A 19640-nucleotide genomic window follows, 5' to 3' on the forward strand; every position below is an offset into this window, starting at 1 on the left:
TTGCACGTGTTTTGCACTGAAATAATGTGCACATGAATGAATATGAAGTATATTATTTTTTCATTGTTTATTACTTTGGTTACATTTTTGCTTTTTTTGTGCCTTTCTAGTTTATATAGTAACAACAAAAAATTCAGAATTGGAGCCTTAATACTCTCAAGTTTTTCCTGATGTTTTTTTTGACTGGCAGTTTGCTACTTATAGTTTCTGTGTATCACCAGCTCCAGATATATAAAATTATTGCTCATAAAGTCTGTAGTGATCTAAAGAATGGTAGAGTGGTAAATAAGGATAAGGCTAGGTCAGTTTTACAGGGCAATTTGTGTAGCTTGTTAACTTGGGCTCTCGTGAAAAACATGTGTTTTAGTGCAGCCAAATGCAAGGTCATAAGGATAAGAATAGGGAATTAGGGTCATCCTTTGTAGGAGGGGAGATTGTATCCTGAAAAGCAGTAACTCTGAAAGGAGCTTTACAGTCTTGAAAGATAAGCAACAGAAGATGGCTGTGTAATAATACTCTCTGAACTTTAAATTAAACATGTTTACCTTAAAATAAAGGAGGTGAGACATTAGCAATAATATAGAAAAAAATTTTTGGGATTAGAAATATTATACAGAGCTTTTCTGTTCCAGGTAAGTGCTCTAATAACTGAGATAGTCATGTCACCACCTGTTCTCTGTCTTGGCTGCATGACTTCTGCATTCTTTTCTGCTCAACAGCACAACTTCCTGTACCCAGAATGGTCAAATAATCTAATGGTGAGTGAGGTTTGAATCCTCAGATAAGCAACGAATTCTCATTTCCTGGCTCTGTGCTTCAATAATGAATTATCATAAAGAGGTGGAAATCACCACTCTGCTTTTTTTTCCTGTCTTATAAAAGAAAAAAAAAATCACCTTGCCCTTCCTTGAAAGAATGGATGCTTCCACCCTTAGAAGAGGGCTCCATGTTCTGGTTTTGAAATGGAGGGAAACTTCTGCCTGCAGTCCCTGAAAAATCTAAGTTCTGAAGAGGGGCAGCGGATTTCCTATTGGCTAAGTCTGTGATTCTTCTTCCATATGAAGGTCTGTAGGAATGTTGTGCACTTAATGCACTTAACAGAGTGTTCCAAATACCATTGTAGGGGAGCAAGCAGAAGTGTCGATTCCTGTATGCAATCTCTCTTTTTCTTGAATAGCAGTTCTGTATTAAGACATTTTAAAAGATCATTGTGTTCGTTTTACACAAGAGAGATAGAGTTGGTTTGAATGTTACCTGCATGGTATAGTTTCTGATATAGTTTCTGGATTTGCTAAATGAAAATATGACAGACCCAGTAGTTGAAGTTTCAGTCTAGACAAATTGAGAGTAGCTATAAGATTTCAATGTATAGCGATGAAAGTAGCAGCTTCTGACATTATCTATTACTTACAGTCTTTAAATCAAAACTGGATTTCTTTGAGGTATATCCTGAGTTTCACCCAGCTAATTGTGAGCTTGGTGCAGGAATACTAATGAAATTTTATTATCTGTATTATTTAGAAGGTCAGGTTGGGTAATCATGATGCTTCTCTCTGACCTTAAAATATGAATCCATAAATTGCTTTATGAAAGTTTTTAGTCATAGAGTTCTTTTCATGTAGTCAAGATTACCCTAACCATCAAAGATGGCATTATTTCAGGGTACAGGATTAGGCCCTGATGTTTTCCTTTGGTTTTTCTGAGCTTCTGCTTCTGTCAGGAATTTGGGTAGCATATGAATATAATTCATGGCCATAATTGGAGTGTTTGCTTTTGAATTCAGCAGCATTTTCTGTCTGTTGGACAGATACAGACAGAGAATATAAGGACTCGATGAGAATAAGGACACTGATCAGCATTGTAAGCAGGGGTTTCAGCATACCAGTAGCCCAGCCATTAACTGTTTTGCAGGTCATGGTGGAAGAGGATTTAAGGAAATTCTGAGACAATAAATTGATGGCTGTAGTGAGCTTTTCTCAGATGTGAGGGGCAGCATGAGGGTGGGCAAAAAGATGTTTGAAAAGGAAAAAACCCCAACCTTAGGAAGTCAGTGATGGAGTCAGAAATGACAAAAATAGAAGTTGTTATCGCTTTACTGATCTAGAGATTACAAAAAAGGAAAGGCTGTGAAGGCTTTGAAAGCAGAGGAGCATCTTATATTTGAATGAGCCTCTCTTTTTCAATTACTTCAAAGAATGGGATTATGTTCAAAGCAAGCAACTATGATCTTCGCAGTAGCACTTTGAATGTGAACAGAACAAGGTGATGCTTGTCTAGGCTAAAGAAACGGATGCTGCAGCAAACAAGATATGAAAATTGGTACCAGACTTTAGCTTTGTAGAGAGATTAGAATAAGACTTTAATTTTAGAATGTTGTGAATGATACCTGTGTTCTGAGTCTGTGTGAATGATGGGATGCTAGCCATAGGGATGAAGAAAGTAAGTAGTGGGGAGGCCATGAAGGTTGAAAAGGGAAAGGCTCATAAGATCCTTATCTTTCAGCTTTGCTGAGCTAGCACTGGCAGCTTGACATCCTTAAGAGGAAGATCATCTGATATTTTTGTTGCTGCAGAACAGAGTGATGAATCACGCTCTGATTCATTACCACGGAGAGGGAACCTGTACATGATCTTTGACTAGAACATTACTAGAAGTAGAGTAGAAGAAGAACAGAAGAGAGGACAGAACCCCTTGAAATACCCAGGAAGTTGAAGGAGTTAGGTGGGAGTAGAAGTAGGAGACATGAATTGTAGAAGCTATGGGAGGATGAGATTTGAAGAAGAGAATGTTTTGGTTTTCAAGAAGTAGCCAACAGGTTGAGGAAATTGAGGGTGAATCCGAGCTTTATGAATCAGTAAAAAATTGTGGGAAGAAATTTTTACATTGAGAGCTACATTCCCCGGAGATGAAGAGAATTAAAGTTTAAAAAGAAGGCCATACCAAAATTCCTTGCTGAATTTGTTTAATCCTCGAAATCTAAAAAAACTAAATTCTTTGGAGCACTGCCATCTAGTGGCACTACCTACCATCATCTTCTGTTTTTAATTTATAAAACCAGTTGCCTTATGTGAGCCTTGAAGGTCAAAGGTATCATTTACTTGACACTAATTTAGGTCCATTTGAGCTGATCACATTTCATTACTGACCAGTTCCCCGCATTTAGCTAATTTCACATATGCAAATGATCTATGTGGGGGTAAGCATGATTTCTGTGTAGTGGACAGTAAAATTCAAATGACTTTGTCAACTGTTTAAATACCAATAGATCTATCTTCATTTTTTTTTTGTACTAGTTCTGAGTTCTTCTGTGAAAGAATCTTGTTTGACTGCAACAAAGTCCAAAGAAGCCTACAGTGGTAGGATTTTGTGGTAGATCAGATCAAGAAAGCAATAATTCTCTTGCTTTAAAGTCTTGTCTTCACTATGAAGAATATCTGCAGGCTTAAAAATATATATAACTTTTCATCCACATCTGCAAAAAATGTCTTGCAGAGCAGGGTGTATCAATTTATCCAGATGTAAACTTCCCAAGGTCAGCTACAACTCTCTCCTGGGATTGACTGTATTAAGTTTATTTCATGAGATAGCAAAAGTGCCTTGCTTTTGCTCTCCTGTTTAATCTTGGCATACTCTGCAGGCATCAGTTAGCTGATGAGTTAAAAAAGCTACTTTTTTAGCCATGAAGTCAAGTATTAAGCTAAATATATTTTTATGAATGTTACATATGGATAGTCAAACATGTTCCTGGCAGATATTCTACAAAAATTTTAACAGGATTTGTAGCTTCATGTTATGTTTGTTAAGATTCCTTCATGCAGGAATGCCTGCGTCTCCCTGAGACATTCTGATTTTACAGTTTTTTACCAGCAGATGGAAACAGAATATTATTAGATCGGTATTATTATTACTTGGAGCTTTCCTCCATGGTGCTTCTGTCTTCCAGAAATGAAAAGTCTGAATGTTGTTTTGCATTAACTCACAGTTGATTACTTAGTATAAACTCCGTGAACTGAAAAGTATTTATGACAAAAGTGCACTAACAAAAAAAGCTCTTTATGTTGTTCACTTAAAACACTTTTAACTGACAAATGCTAAGGAATATTTTTATTGTTTTATACACTTTTGTATCTTGTATAACTTCACTTGACATTCCTTTTATGCAGACACCCACCTTGAAGTCAGAACCACCAAATACTTAGATGTAAAGAAAAACCAGGAAGGCCAAACACTTGTCAAAAGTTAGGTTTTCAGTTCTTGTTTTTCTTCTCTTTAAGAAATATGTCTTTTGTCAAAGCTTCCACTTGAAGAAAGGAACATTCCAGAAAGAGTTCAAGAACTACTCCCAGATCTATAATCTTTCTCTCTGTGTAAGAACTACAACTTCTGGGCTAGTGCTACATTTTAAGGATTCCTTTTTAACGTCCAAATGTACTTCAGAAGGCATTTTGTTTGCTAAATCAAATGGCTGGTTCTCAGTTACGTTGAGACCCCTCTGTTTACACAGTATTCTGATAATTTAAATAGGTCTTAAATACATGGCAATTAGCATAAATGAGAATCAAGTCCGCTATAGCAGATATACGTCTGACAGTGAAATTGCAAGTAACAGAAGTTACACACTTTAGTTCCATGAACGCACAAAGAAACTTCATTTAGTGTTTGCAGAAAAACTACCCCAAACCTGACTAACACCAGTAGGTGTCAGTGTTGGCATATGCCAATGTGCCAATGGGTTGAGACAAGTCAACTGTTCCATGTAATGTGCATTTTAATTTACATACATATATGGATACCTGAATATAGGAAATTGAGTGTTTTTTCTTGTGCGAGTGGTTTTTTTGTGCTTTTGTATATATATTACATATTTCACCATTTATTGCATTCTGTGCTTGTAATTGCTAGTACAGTAAGAACTATATAAGTGAGAACTTAAGTAATTATTGTACTATAAAACAAGCTACAAGAATAGCAAAAAATATAAATAAAACTTCTACTCTCTGTTAAATAAAAACATGCATTATAATTTTATATATAAGTCCTGTAAAATATCTGTTTATATGATAAATGTTAATAGTTGTTGCTACTAATCTCTAAAACAGTTTTACCAGCTTGGTAATAGTAATAGATCCTTCAAATCTGAATTTCCCTTCAGAGGTGCCAGGAACAAAGGAAAGAGGTAGAAAAGTTATTACAGGATTTTATATATACATATATATATATATATGCACGTGCATCTATAAACATACTTATGAGTTACTGTTTTGTGTAAAAGTGTTCACTGTTTTTGGAAATTGAAACTGTAGATAGATAGGAAATTGGGATGTATAATTATTTCAAACTACAACTTTCTAAAGTGAAATATTCCTTTTGCGGGGTGTTTGCCATAGGTAGATTTATTTTAAAAAAAGGGCAAACAAAAAATAATCAATCCAATCCCCAAGTAATCACATAAGCTGCTGTTCAAAACCAGCCAGACATTCCTGCTGAAATCAGGTCTCTTTGGCATTTCAGTATAACTGACTGTAAGCACAGCACTTGAGTGGTGTGTTTGCCATGTATGAAGTTATGCATGTAATGCATTTCACAGTAATTTAGAGCTTAGTGTTATATTTTTCTTGTGATTTCTATAATATACACGATGGACCTGATCATGAAAGTCGTCTTAAAATTATTTGGTGTGTGACTACAAAAATTACAAGTTTGGCACCAGCTTTCCATTGTATAGTAAGTCATTTCAATCTTTAGTAAAAAAAAATAATTCAATATTTAATTTCAATCTTTTTAGAAAAAAAGTTTTACTCATCATTTATTTCTAATTTGATTTCAAATTTACCTGATTTTCTTTGTCCTTAACAACTAAGCTATTGCTGTGCTGTTAATACCTGACATAAACAGAATAATGTATTGATCTTTTGTGTTGCTGCAGAATTTGTTATGAAGGAGTTCCTATTTCAGAGCAATTCCAGAATAATCAGACAGATGGGATTCACTTTCTTCCCCTCCATACATCAAAACGTCTAACTGAATGCCAAAAAGTAGCTGAATATTGTCTTAAAAAGCCACAACTGCAACTGTTAGGAGAGAAAGTAAGAAGTAATTTTAATAAATGTGTGCTGTATGTGCACAGTCCTACAAATTAAGATACAAGATCCGGGGGGGGGGGGGGGGGGAAGTGGTTTTTTTAATTGTGTCATGCAACAAAAGAACAGAACACCTTGGAAATAGTTCTGCTGATTTTTCAACATTTGACAATATGCAATATAAAAATGTATATGGAGTTTTTCATCGATGGGGAGTGGTGTTCTGAAACATCATCTCTCAGTTCTCAATTCCTTCTCTGAAGTAATAAAATATGCTAATGTGCTAATTAATAACAAACAAAAACACTAAAACAGCAAACTAGGTAGTTCCTTCTGGCTGTAGAGCTCTATACCTCTCAGGACTTCACTGTATTTGGTGGGGTTGTTTTTGAAAAAATCATGTTTAGCAGAAAACAGCATTTTATCACCTAATAGTTCAGATTCAATACAGACACTTATAAACTGGGTTTATGTTAGTTGATAACTAAATTGTATTGGTTTTGAAGGTTTCCATTTATCCAGAAGCTTTAAAAATGTTTTGGGCTCCAGCTCCACCAAAATTCTCTGCTCCAATTTCTTCATTAAAGGAAATTTTATTTCCTACATATGAGGTAAATATTTTAAATGTATTTTTAGTGTTCCCATCTTTTGTAAAAATATACGTCTTTTTCTAACATTATATTTGTTAACTGTAATAGTTGTATTTTATGCTGCTATCTTATTAACACTTCTGTATATTGTAAGCATGATATATGTCATTGAACAATTTGTAATAATATTTATTGAATAGTATTGTTTAATTTAATTTTCTGCAATAATAAAGTTTCTGGTAGTAATTATTCCTAATTACCACTTGCTATTATATTATCTTGCTTAATGTCTTTACAATTAGGTTGAAAGCTAGTTTTGCATAGTTTTTCTTCTGCTATGCTATGCTGGCAGTGATTTCTATTAAAATGTAATAAAATATTTCATATATTTAACAAGGTCCATTTTAGAAAATGCCAATGTTTTTGAGTGTAGAAATATTTTGAGTGTAAAATCTCCACTGTGATTACATTATTGCGAGAGATGAGCCATTCATGTAAAAGGGCATGCCTAATGTATGCCCATATTTGTAGCACTCTGCAACTTCATATGGCAAAGGTTACAGAGAAACTAGCATTTCATGACCAGTTCACACTCATATGCAAGAGATAAAGCACACTTATGCATGGATTAATTGATAGCAGGAATAAATCTGACATAGTTCCCCATCTCCTAGCCTTACTATGACCAAATTGAGAGCTGTGTTCTTGTTACTGTATGGACTACTGCGGCCTGACATAAATTACCAAAGCTAAAGATAAAAACTTTAGAGAATCAGGTAGCAATAATCAGTTTCCTCAGGTGTCTTCCCCTTTTGCACCATGTAATTCTTGATCACATTAAAGAACGTGCTCCATCAGAAGCCTAGGATAAATGGCTTCTGTGACGTTGGTCTTGATCATCATAAATCTTTAGCTCAAATACATTATAAGCTTTATTTATTTGTTACTATGTTTTCTATAGCTGACTAAAATAATAGTATTGCACATATTCAAATATGCAAATATATTAATATTTCAGAGCAATGTTATTGAGGATGTTGTATTTGAAGACTTTTTCACTGATTATGAAGAAGAGTTAGAAGCTGAGCAAGATGATAATGATTTCTATGATTATAGACTGGTGTGTATTATGGTACAATTTTTTTTAATGTAACACTAAAAATTAAAATTAGCAAAACAATTCACAGTTTGAAGATCTAGTCATAAGACAAAGTATTTCTATTTAGTTGACTTCTAGAAACAATTTTGTTAGATATTTGTTCATTTTTTAATAGAAAATGCTAAATCTCACTTTTTGAAACTTGAGACTGTGGAAGTAATTGCATATTTTGAAGATGCTTCTTATTTTGCATTCTTATAGCACTAGGTGATGATTTAAGGGAGGGCCTGTGATATAAATAACAGGTTTTGAGTAATATGACATATCTCAATGGAGTGACTTACTGGATGTTCCACTATGCCCAGACATCTAAAAAACTGCAAGAGTCAAGAAGCAGAATAGGGGAAAAGAGATGTTTCCAAGTGTGTGAATTTTTTTATCTAGAATTTCTCTGAATGTAATATTAAAGGATAGGCAAACAATTCTATGCAGGTGATTTGCAAGTGAAAAATTGAAGTGTGGCTCTAAGCTGCAGTGTGGGTCTTTCCAGTTACAGAATCCTGACTATCTCAAACACCATTGATCTAGTTCATGGAGGCAATGTAGGAAATGAGAGCTATAGGCTCCACAGAGAACCTGAAGTGCCTAATGATGGTGTTCAGTTATGTTTCCTATTTGAAGGTGAAACATGCTGGGCAAGACACACTTGCTTTTGTCTTTGAAAGAAGCTTTTTTAATAATGACTATGGCTATCTGAGAATATGTCATTCAAGAGTATGTGACTTGTAGATGACATGGAAGTGGAACAAAAAGATAAATTTGATTATGATAAAGGAACACTTGCTGGTTTGAACGTTTCTTGCAGCAGCTGGCTAGAAATAACAAGGAGAATCTTTAGTATGTCAAAAAGGAAGAATTCTGTGATCAGCTTTGCACATCTCCTACATCCTCTGGCAGCAGCAACTTAAAATAGTTATTTTGTGTTTGGCTAAAAAGTATTTGGAATTTTGTACCATGTTTGACTTCAGGCACAAAGATGTTATGGCTGTATATGCAACTATAAACTGACTTGGAATTGTCCAGTAATGATAAAAAGTGCTGGTAGTCCTTTCCCTACAGGTTGAATGGGCTATTAGATATTATAATTGGAAGTAAAATATTATATTTTATTCCATGTTTACTTTTGGACCTATTGGGAACGTCTCTTTTACTGAAAAAGAAAACTGTTACTATGGTACAAGCAGGTTTATTAACAACAACAATAAAAAACAGATGAAGCACATACAGATTCTCATGAAGAAGTAATATTCTAATTGGAAATTATGGTTGTGGTGATGTTGTGGCCATTTTTTTGTCTGGGTTTCCCAAGATAGGAATATGTGTGTGACTAGTGTCATTTAATGCGGAATGAATATGACACTTATAAGAAGTGTCCGGCTTAAAACATGTTCATTGGAAAGATATCTCCATACATGCAGTAAATTCACTAGGTGATCAACAGTATGGCATATTCACAGTGTGTTCTGAGATTGGAGCATCTACAGCACACATATAGAGTATGTCCACTGACGGTGCTTGCTCTTTAGCATTAATCTATATGAATATGTTGAATATGTCTCGGATTTTTGGACACCTGGCAGTGGAATGGGCTTAAGACATCCAGAAATCCAGACAAATGCAGTCCTTACTTCACTCTGGCAAAGGTGGGGTTGGGTTTTTTTGGTGAAAATACAGATTTCTTTGGATGTTAGCTCTCTGCTTTTGGATGGCAGTCTCTGCTTTTAGAAGCACAATGTATCTGAAAGCTCTATTCATATTAGGCTCAGACTAATTCAGACTTATTTTGCTTTTTTTATCTATAGACAAAAAATTTACTGAGAAGATGCCAATCCTTGCCCGATTTCTCTGAGGGTGAGAGCTCAGAGGTGGTATTTTATATTTACTTGTATTTGTTCCTGAATTGTGATTTTGTGGAAGAAATTCTTCCACTGAACTGAATTGAAGTTAATATTTTTCCTATTAGATGCAAAAGTGAGAGTCTCAAAGGCCTTTTTCAAGTGGATTAGTTACATTAAATAGGAGAACATAGCTCTGCAATGAGAACCCCTGTTAACTTTACAGGCATTTGGATGGAGATAAGTGTGAGTAGTCTGTATTCTTGCTAACCTGAAATGAGTGGAACAGCATATCTGAGTAAAGATTTGCAGTATCAGGTCCTTGGATTTCAGACATATCAGGGCATTAATTTTGTCAAGTTTCCAACCTGTAAAGTGCTATGTACTTTTATGGCTATTGAAGTGATGTTAGCTGTTTCACAAAATACATAAAGCAGCAATAAATTGTGCAAATTTTACACTTGTGCAAAGATGACCTTGATAGCATTATATGAGTAATATTTTATTAAGAAATTTGATTTTGAGTAAGAATTTGAGGAGTATGTATTTATTTAAAACTTCTATATATTCCATAAAGATCTGCTTAAAATGCTGTGACCGCGTTATTTTAAAGACGGACATGAAGCACAGCAGCAGTTTATATGCAATGATAAATAAAATAATTTAAACACCAGATTTGCAATTTGAACTAAGCATTGGTGCTTGATTTTTAACATACTAGTTTCATGTTCAAATAGAAGTAGTCTTGTTGAATTCAGCTAGCAATCCTTTAGCAAAACTATGCATAATTCATTAAAAGAATTTATCAAGTAACAATTCAATATTTATGCAATTTGCAGTCAAACTATTTGATTTGGTGATAAATGACAGCTAATGATAGATACATGTAATGATAAATGATAGTTTTACATTGAGTTTCAGCTTTTTAATAAATCCATATGAAGCTTAGATTTTTTTTAAAAAAATATAATTTTCCTGAAGAAAAGCAGCACGCTTGTGACATTAAGAATTTTTTTTAATCTTTTCAAAACTTCACAGGATATAATGCATTACCGCAAATAAAGAATGAAAGGTATTTAGTTACTTAAATGGAGTACTTTAAATTATTATTAAAATAAACTAAAGGCTGATGCAGTGTCTTTCTAATAAATATATAAATTAAATAATTCTTAACAGCTCTCTGTAACCAAGCATTGAAAAAGTGCTTCTTTGAGTCTAATTAAAAATTATTCAAAATTATTCAATGCCTCATTTACTTTTTCATTTATTTTATTTATTACTAACAAGTGTTTTCCTCTGTAAATTTCAGGCAGTGGACATTAAATTGCATTTTAATTTCTTTGACAAAGATGTGTTGTGCCGAGTATTATAGTGCAAGTTAGTGAACTGGAATTAACAAAAAGACTGAGAAGCAATACATTTGTTATTGAAATAGTACTTGCCTAATGATTAATAACAATTAAACATCAGAGGATAACAGTTATTCCTTTGGTTTTGATTTTGTCAGGCGATTCAGGGATGGGGGCGCAAAGTATGAGGGTGCATAATTCCATTCAGATATTAACTGTGTTTCCATATAATACAATTGTACTGCCAAACATTATATAGAGTCCTCCTGTCTTTTCTTCTGAGTTCATGAATATATCTCAGTTCATCTTTTGTAGATGTCACCACCAATGGCATACATTTTTGATTTTAAAATTTAACTTTCCTACAAGGACTGGGGGTATTTAATTTAAATTTCTTGTGATACTTTTTAGAGAAGATTGATTTTAGCCCTTTATGAGCTTCAAATAACTTTGAATTAATGTTTCAGATCTCTGCTTTGACACATATCCTGAGGTATGCAGGTCTTTTTTCCCATTAAATACTGTAATTTTTTTTCAACAGTGTAGTCCCCATGTTGGTCTTTTTTTTTCTCTACAATTTTATATAAAATAAAATCCAGTCCATTAAAACTAAGGAAATGTGATATATAAATCTTATTTCAAATGAACACCTAAATAAATTAAGTTTCCTTTTTTTAACAGACAACTTTGATTAAAAGAACAGTTTCAGCTCTGGAGATGACTGCTTTCAAAGGTGAAACTACATTAAATATGTCAGCCAATTTCAAAACCAGCATGAAAGAGTTGAAAGTTATGAAGCAACGGATAGCTGAGCCAGAGGTTGAGACAGAGATCGGGAAAAGCTCCCCTACCAAGCATCTATTGAATCAAATCTGTGATGATCCTCAGTCAATGCAGACAGACATACCAGTAAAAAAAAAGCCTACTTTGACTGGACAAGAGGATAGTGAGAATGATGTTCTTGTGGAGCGACCTCAAAAGGCTGGGATTAAATGCACTGTTGTCCCAAGAAGAAAGAAAACAAAGAAATCAAAGAAAATAATAAACCCTAGAAAATTAGAAGCTGTGATTAAGAAATTAAGTCAACCACCAAAGATTCTTAAAAGGTTTTCTTTAATTAATGTGTATTACCTTTTAAAATAATGTATTTTAATTTGTAGCCATGTATCTAATTAGAGGTTTTATCTTTTTTAATATTAAATATTGCTCTGAAATTAAGTAATAATAGTTTAGTTATTTAGGAATAATAGATATTTTTTCATACAAAGAAAAAAATACATACTACTCAGGTATCTTTAGGACATTTAGTATATACTACACTCTAAATGGAAATGGTGTTGCTTCTTGCAACACCAGAAAAAGTTTTATCTAAGTATAAATGCATGATTAAAATGGTCAAACTTCTTTCTTCTGAAAGACAAGGGGGAAATTCAAAGTTCTTAGGAAACTGAAATGCTAGGCTGGACTAACCTCCTTTGTACCATGAACTTCATAGATTACATCAAACAAGTAGTTTGCTTTTTACCTTTTGTTTTCATGTATCACTCTAAATATTTTTCTAGTGAATGTTTATTATTTACGTACTTCAGGTATGGGGTATCTTAGAAAATATTCAAGCATTAAAAAAAAAAAAGAGAAAAGAAATTAATGTTCTTGCTAGCTTTTTGATATTTCTTAAATACTTGTGCTTGAAGTGTGACCTGCAAAAAAACCCCAAATTTCGTCTATTTTTGTGTACAGTCATATGTATCCACATGGTACTTACACTGATGCTCAAGCCCAATCCTTCAGGCCAGTTTTCTATTCAGCTTCTCCTTTTTTCTGCTTTTAGGCACCTTTCAGTAGGTTTATTCTTAAGAAAATCAGAGATACTTAAATGGTGTGATATATGGCTATAGTGAGCTGTGACTAAAGGAGAAGGTGGCCTTTTTCCAAAGTCTTGTTTTAGACAGGGGTACTGTATGTTCTTTGCCATCTAAGGCTTTCATATCACTTTTGCTAAACCAAGGGGATTTAATCTTTGTACTATTTTGCAAGTCATTCATACACGGGCCTGCTACATTTTTTATTTAATTTCTTTTTTTTTTCCTAGTAGGATCCTTATGTATAAAATATTATAAATATTAGGTACATAGTATTAAAGTAGTACATAGTATTAGGTACATGTATAAAATATTTTCTCTGTATTGCCTTCTGGTATACCCTTCTGTGTTAGTAAGGCTACTATTGTTTGTGATAAAGTGTTTCTGTTAAAGACTTCTGTTTCTTTCACTTTGGCATCTCAAAGCAGATGTTGATATTGAACACTTGTTGAAGGTTCTCATCTTGGAAGCTATGAATTTTCCCAGATTATCATTTTGGAAATGCCCTTGAAAATTCAAGTGTTTTTTATCACCTCTGGGTGGTGCTTCTTTTGCTTATATTCTCATGGCCTCTTCGTAATATCATTGGGATCTATCATTGATATATTAATCCAGCTAGGGTTTACCATCATTTAGCCGGGCTGGTAATTGTCCACTCTGAAATATCGTACTTTCTTAGGTTTAGCATTGTCCTTGTAAACCTAAGGTAGAAGCTTTTGGAGGAAATAGGCATGCAGCTGTGAGTAAGTGCTGAACATTCTGGGGACATGAATCATTCAGAAAAATTCTGCTTACCTGCAGCTTCAATAATGGTTTTTGATAAATGGCTGATAAGTTAAAAAATTATAATTAACAAGAGAGCTAACAATAGGTTTTTGAGTAGTTGTTGACTGTCAGATTGCAATTTGATGTCGTTAATATATCTGGGAACCATTAGTTAATTTTAATATATTTTTCCTTAGGTCTATGTCTCTGGGAAGGCTTCCTATTCATGATAAATTCAGTATCAAGGTGTCTTCAGCAGTCAAACAATATCAGAGCCCCAGCATCCCTTGTTTGTTAGATTTTGAAAAGTTTGCAAAAGTGAGGGGTGGAATTCCAAAAGAAAGTTCTGCTCGCATGTGGGTCAGTGGAATATGGAACTGCTGGTTTGATGAAACTTTCCCTCCTAGTGGGACTGCTGAGGAGAAGGGTACTGAATTACTACAAGTAAATGAGATGGTGGACTCTCAAGAAGCAAATCTACAAATAGAACTAGTTGACTTGATACAGCCTGTTCTTCTTGAAGGTACAACAGTTAGTATTGAAGATTTAGAAAAAGAAGTAAGACGACTGACTGAGCTAATAGAAAAGGAAGAGCATCCTTCAGCTTTTCACTTCTGCAGGCGTGGAGCAATACAAAGAAAGTTAGGCAAGTTAAAGTCTGCTATGGATGACTTGGAAAAAGTAAGTTTAATGCCAAGTTTTATTTCTATCAATCACTTTTTTTTTGTGTGTCTGAGTTCTTCAACAAGTGAAGAACTAGAAGCAGGAGAGCTGATAACTAGCTGAATGCTGCCACCTTTTACCTTTGTATGACAGCTTGATCCAAGTTTAGTTCCGCAAGAATGAAGATGAAGCCTCTTAATAAACTGTGTTTATTTACCCTAGTGTTCTCCAAGCACCATAAAATCTCTTTGGAGACCCTTGCTCAGGATACAACACTCCTAAATGGACTTGGAGATAGGATAGACAAAAAGGACAAAGTTTTTTGCTTCAAGTTTTGCTGCTGGCAAAGCTGACAAATATATTTTTAATTTCTGCAAAAACATAGTAAGCAAATAAATTGAAAAGTCGTGTATTTCCTGCTTATAATTAAACTATCATTTGACACTAAGATTTTATACAATCGTACTAGTGTTTTTCTATGTATGTTTATTTTTTCAACACTTTTAAGTTCCCTTAATAGTGCTACAAACCTGCCATTACTTCTGCCCAAGACCCTGCACAACTAGAAAGAAACAACAAAAACAGAATTAAAAAAATTGCTGAAAAAACAGAAATGAAAAGAGTATTTTTGAAGTCTATAATTTAAACGTGGAAGCTGTAAAAGCTTTCAAAGGCATTCTTTAAGCAATGGTATAGTTCTGTATGTTTGTGAAGACTGGGTAGATAAGTCATGTGTTGTACTTTCGGTATGGTATTTTCATTGTCACTTAACATCTATATTACACACAGCTAGTCATAACCAGGTTGGGACCCCAAGGTGCTTCATCCTATATATAACGTCGTACAGCAAAAGGTGTCCTTCTTTCCTTAACCAGCATCTCGGCTCTTGACACAGCATTTGGTTTTTGGAGAAGCAATCCTCAACAGCTGCTTTGGGGTTCATGATCCTTGTACTGGAGTGCTTGATAATGCAAGATTGAACCAGAACTTTTGCGTTGATGTTGCTCTGTGGGAGTAGAACACCATCAGTCTGCCAGTGTCCCTGAAAACGATCTTAACAGGCACCTTTAAATAGTGTAAATAGCACTTCTTTTGCTAAAATGCAAAGCTGAGTCAGTTGGAATATTTGGAAATGTGCAGAGGAGCGAAACAATGAAGTACAAAACAGCTTGGCTTCATGTTGGTTTCTGCATTCCTTTCAGCTAATGGTCTCAAGCCACAATAAATTTTAAGGAGGCTCACAGGGTGTCCTGCAGTGAGATCCACCCTTCAGATTTTACTCTATTTCTAGAGTTCGCCTTTCCCAAAATGCATATTGTCTTAGCGTAAAATTTCCTTTTATAACACCATTTCTGTTAATGCTTCTCTTGGGGAAAAGTCTATATTTTTTTTTATTTTTAATGGGACACAGGTACCTATTTTATGCACCTGCAATCTGTACATATTACCTTCCAAGCTTCATAAATTTTCTGACCAGAAAATTTACTATATTCGTAGAAACTCAATGATTATCTTGTGTCTTTTTTTATTCACCCCAAACTTTAGAAACAGACTGTCAAGGCTGAAAGGCTAAAAATTCCATACCCTGGCAAAGTGGTTCATTAACCAATGGGCTGATATTAACTGTCAAAATTGCTTGCCATTGCTATTGCACACTTTAGCGAAAACATTATTGACTTTTCTCTTTAAGATATACAAACACAATTCCTATGTAGTGTATGGATCCTAGAAATAGTTTATAGATCAAAATTTGAGAATTACTGTTGTAGCAGAACAGTCTCCGATTTCTATCAGTCTCTATTTCCATGTGGCTGTTAAGTGTGTGTTATATGCATAATGAACATATATGAAATATCTTATTTCATTGATAATATTTGTCAAGTGATTTTTTTTGTTAGGGAATGTTAAGTACTTTCTATAGGAATCGTAACAGCATGATTTGAAAAGCTGATTCCTTTTTCACAGGGACAGGTTAATTATTTTTTACTTTCAAATAGCAGAATTCTGACTTCTAGAAATAGTTCAGATAACTATTTTAAAGAAACTATCAAACATGGTAATATCCCAGCTGATTAATATTTTGTGCTGAATATTCTGGTAGCTTGGACTCTGATTCTGCATATGTGTAAGTACATGATGCTTTTAAATGAACAAGTAACATGATTCTGTGATTAATAAAATTTTTCAGATTTTTAGGTTAAATAAAAGTTTATCAGTCTAGGAATTTTCTTAAAAAATATAATAATCATTTCAGTGCAAAAATTTCCTAATTTCCTATGCACTATTGTTAGCACATTTGAGAAGTTCCTTCTGCAATATAAATAAGTTAGTTATTTATTTTGTTTATAGGCTATAAGCTTAGAACCACTACTGCTGAATGCTTACTGGCATAGACATTTGATTTACCTCTTTCAAGACAGAATTTCTGCTGCTTTGGATGACCTGAATTTTATAACTAAATGGAGCAAAAATAAAGCAGGTAAGTATCTACTGAAGTGTAACTTAACAGTTAATTTTTCATAGTGTTTTTTCTCTAGTTGTCTTTGGCCCTAGTTCTGCAAATTTTTTTGTGTATATTTAACCTGACATCAGTTGTTTTATCCACATTATAAAAAGATTATAAAGCAGACATGAATCTTCAAAGGCTTGGGACAGAAGTTGGGTTTCTAAGGCAAAAATAAGTACTTAATTTTAGTATGTTTTTAAAAAATGAAAAAAAAAAAAAGGAGGACGGATGGAAATTGTATCCATTGATTTAATGGGGAAAGCTGGTAACAATCCTGTAATGGAGACAGTGTGCTATTGTGCTTGTCAGCCCTGTTCTGCCATACCCTTTAAAGTGGGAAGGAGGAGCTTAAAAGGGAAAGATACCACCTGGTTGACAGACCAGGCCCTGCAGGTCAGGGAAAGTGATTCCCCTCTGCCAGGTTGTGATGCTGCACCTCCAATACTTTCTCCACTTTTGGAACCCCTGAGAGAGGCAACTTGGAGAAAGTCCATTGGAAAGCCATTAAGATGGTCAGGGGTCTGGAGCCCAAGTTGTATAAGGAAAGGCTGAGGGAGATGAGTTACTTAGCCTGGAGAAGGTAAGGCTAAGAGGGAAATCTGTTCTCAGCTACATAATGGGTGGTAACAGAGAAGACAGAGTCAGACTCTACTGAGAGATGCACAGCATGGTCACAGGTTGCAACAAAGGAAATTTTAATTGGACATGGACTTGGAAGGCACACCCTGCCCTGCCTTCTTCTTCCTCTACCCCTATTTTTTTTGTTGCTGAGCATGACATCATATGGTATGGAATATCCCTGGGGTCAGCTGTCCCAGCTGTGTCCCCTCCTAACTTCTTGTCTGCCCCCAGCCTACTCGCTGAGGAGAGGACAGAGTGGGGGGAAAAAACCCCCAAAATAAAGCCTTGATACTGTGCAGCAAGAGCTAAAACATTGTGTAATCAACACTGTTTTAGCCGCAAATGCAAAACACAGCACCATACGGATGGTTATAAAGGAAGTTAACTCTATTCTGACCAGACCCAATACAGTGCGATAAATATTGTGTGGGCCCATTTAAACTAAATCTCTTTATATTTGTTTGTGATCCACAGGTCTACACTAAATGGCTTGATGGGCCATTTCTACAGACCTCTACAGAGAGCCAAGATTTTTAGTACTTGTGAATCCAGCAAGAGCTATCAGTTTACAGCTGCATGGGCTCCATGATTGAGCACACAGCTATAGCTCTAAACTTTTGAGTTCTGTTGCTGACATTAAAACGGGACTGCCCAACCTTTTGTATAATCTACTGTTCTATTTCTACTGCTTGTGTTAATTACCCTGTAAGGAGGAGACGGCTTATTGTTTTAGGCTGCTAAATAGTGCCTTTTATATTTTGGGTGGTTGTTTCAGATACATATCTGTCAATGGCTGAAATTTACAGGAAACGAGGTGATAATACATTGGCAATCATCAGTTATAGCTCTGCAATACAATGCAGCCCTACAGATGATGACATTTATTTTAGGAGAGCTGAGTTGTATTTTGAGGAAAATCAATTGTTATTGGCCATGGATGATTATGCCAAAGTAAGTTCACTTTTTTGTATTGTTACAATAATGTAGTAACTTTGTGTAACTTTAGTAAAAGTAAACTGTATTTGGATATATCTGGTATGTAGCTTGGAGAAGAGATATCCTTTGAAATAAATGATGCTTAAAAAAAATCAGTGCTATGGAAATAAATAATTTCTGTTACTCCTGCTGGCTAATTCAATAAGTTACTGAATGTCTACAAATTATCAGCCACTAATAAGCTTGCATCACTGCTTTTTTATTTCACTTTATGGTTAATGGAAATGACAATAAACATTAAAGGACAAAGGAATAAAAAAGAAAATCTGAGAATAAAAGGATATATTATTTTTATGCTTGGTTAAGACTTTTAATCATTAGAAATAATAAGAATGAGGAATAACATCATGTACTATTCTATTTTTTTCATTATAGTGTTTTCAGTATAACCCAAAAAGGACAGATGCACTTATGAAACATGGAATACATTTCTTTGACTGTTCCGTTTTGACTACAGCTATTCAGGATTTTACAGCTGTGATCAAGGAAGACCCCAGCAATGCTCAGGCGAGGTAGAATATATAGTTTGACAAAAGTATTTGAATTTTAAGTGGATTATTAAAATAATATTAATATGTAAAAGACTGAATATGCATTAAACAATAATAAAGCAATTGCATTTCCAAAGAGGTGTCTAATAGAAATAGAATAAGACTTCTAGGCCATGATATTCATTGGGGAATCTTTGTATTGCTTTAATGACTTTGGATTAGTTCCTAGACCTTAATTTAGCTAAGCACAGAACCATGTGCTCAGATCCCACTGGAGTAATGCAAATATAGAGTCAGTTGGACTTAAGCATGTGCATATGTGCTTTGCTCTAAAGAGCTGGATTTAAATACATGCTCAAAGTGAAGAATGTCCTTAAGGATTACATAGTTCTATGCCTAATTTCAATTGGTTGCCTTGACACTTCTAGATTTAGCATTATGCTGAATTAATGTTTTCTGTACAAAATTTGAATTATGAATGAGAAGCATCTTTATTTTTGAATTATAATGATGATTCTGAGGTTTGACTTACAAGGACTGAAAAAAAATTATGATTTCCCTACTAGAAGATGTGACTTCTTTTTAATATAATTCTTGCAAAGATTTACATTTGTTTCATACTCTGTTCTGGATTCATGAAAATAGATGTAAAATAAAAATAAGAGCAGATATTCAATACCAGGTTATGATACCTGAATTTAGGTGTCAGCTTGCTGTATCCAT

At 34.3% G+C, this 19640-nt stretch overlaps 1 protein-coding gene across 1 annotated transcript in view; it reads left to right on the forward strand.

Annotated features, from left to right (window-relative positions):
- The window catches only part of LOC140653407 (uncharacterized), a 37202-nt gene extending 18260 nt beyond the window's left edge, over positions 1-18942 (forward strand). The window contains exons 6-14 of the mRNA XM_072865484.1: positions 5927-6086; positions 6587-6691; positions 7689-7790; positions 9632-9694; positions 11695-12119; positions 13838-14321; positions 16653-16782; positions 18206-18381; positions 18802-18942. Of these exons, the coding sequence (XP_072721585.1) occupies positions 5927-6086; positions 6587-6691; positions 7689-7790; positions 9632-9694; positions 11695-12119; positions 13838-14321; positions 16653-16782; positions 18206-18381; positions 18802-18942 (1786 nt within the window). The remainder of the gene's footprint in view (positions 1-5926; positions 6087-6586; positions 6692-7688; positions 7791-9631; positions 9695-11694; positions 12120-13837; positions 14322-16652; positions 16783-18205; positions 18382-18801) is intronic.
- Positions 18943-19640: the final 698 nt, after the last annotated feature.

Source organism: Ciconia boyciana, chromosome 6 (assembly GCF_034638445.1).
Source record: "Ciconia boyciana chromosome 6, ASM3463844v1, whole genome shotgun sequence".
NCBI lineage: Eukaryota > Metazoa > Chordata > Aves > Ciconiiformes > Ciconiidae > Ciconia > Ciconia boyciana.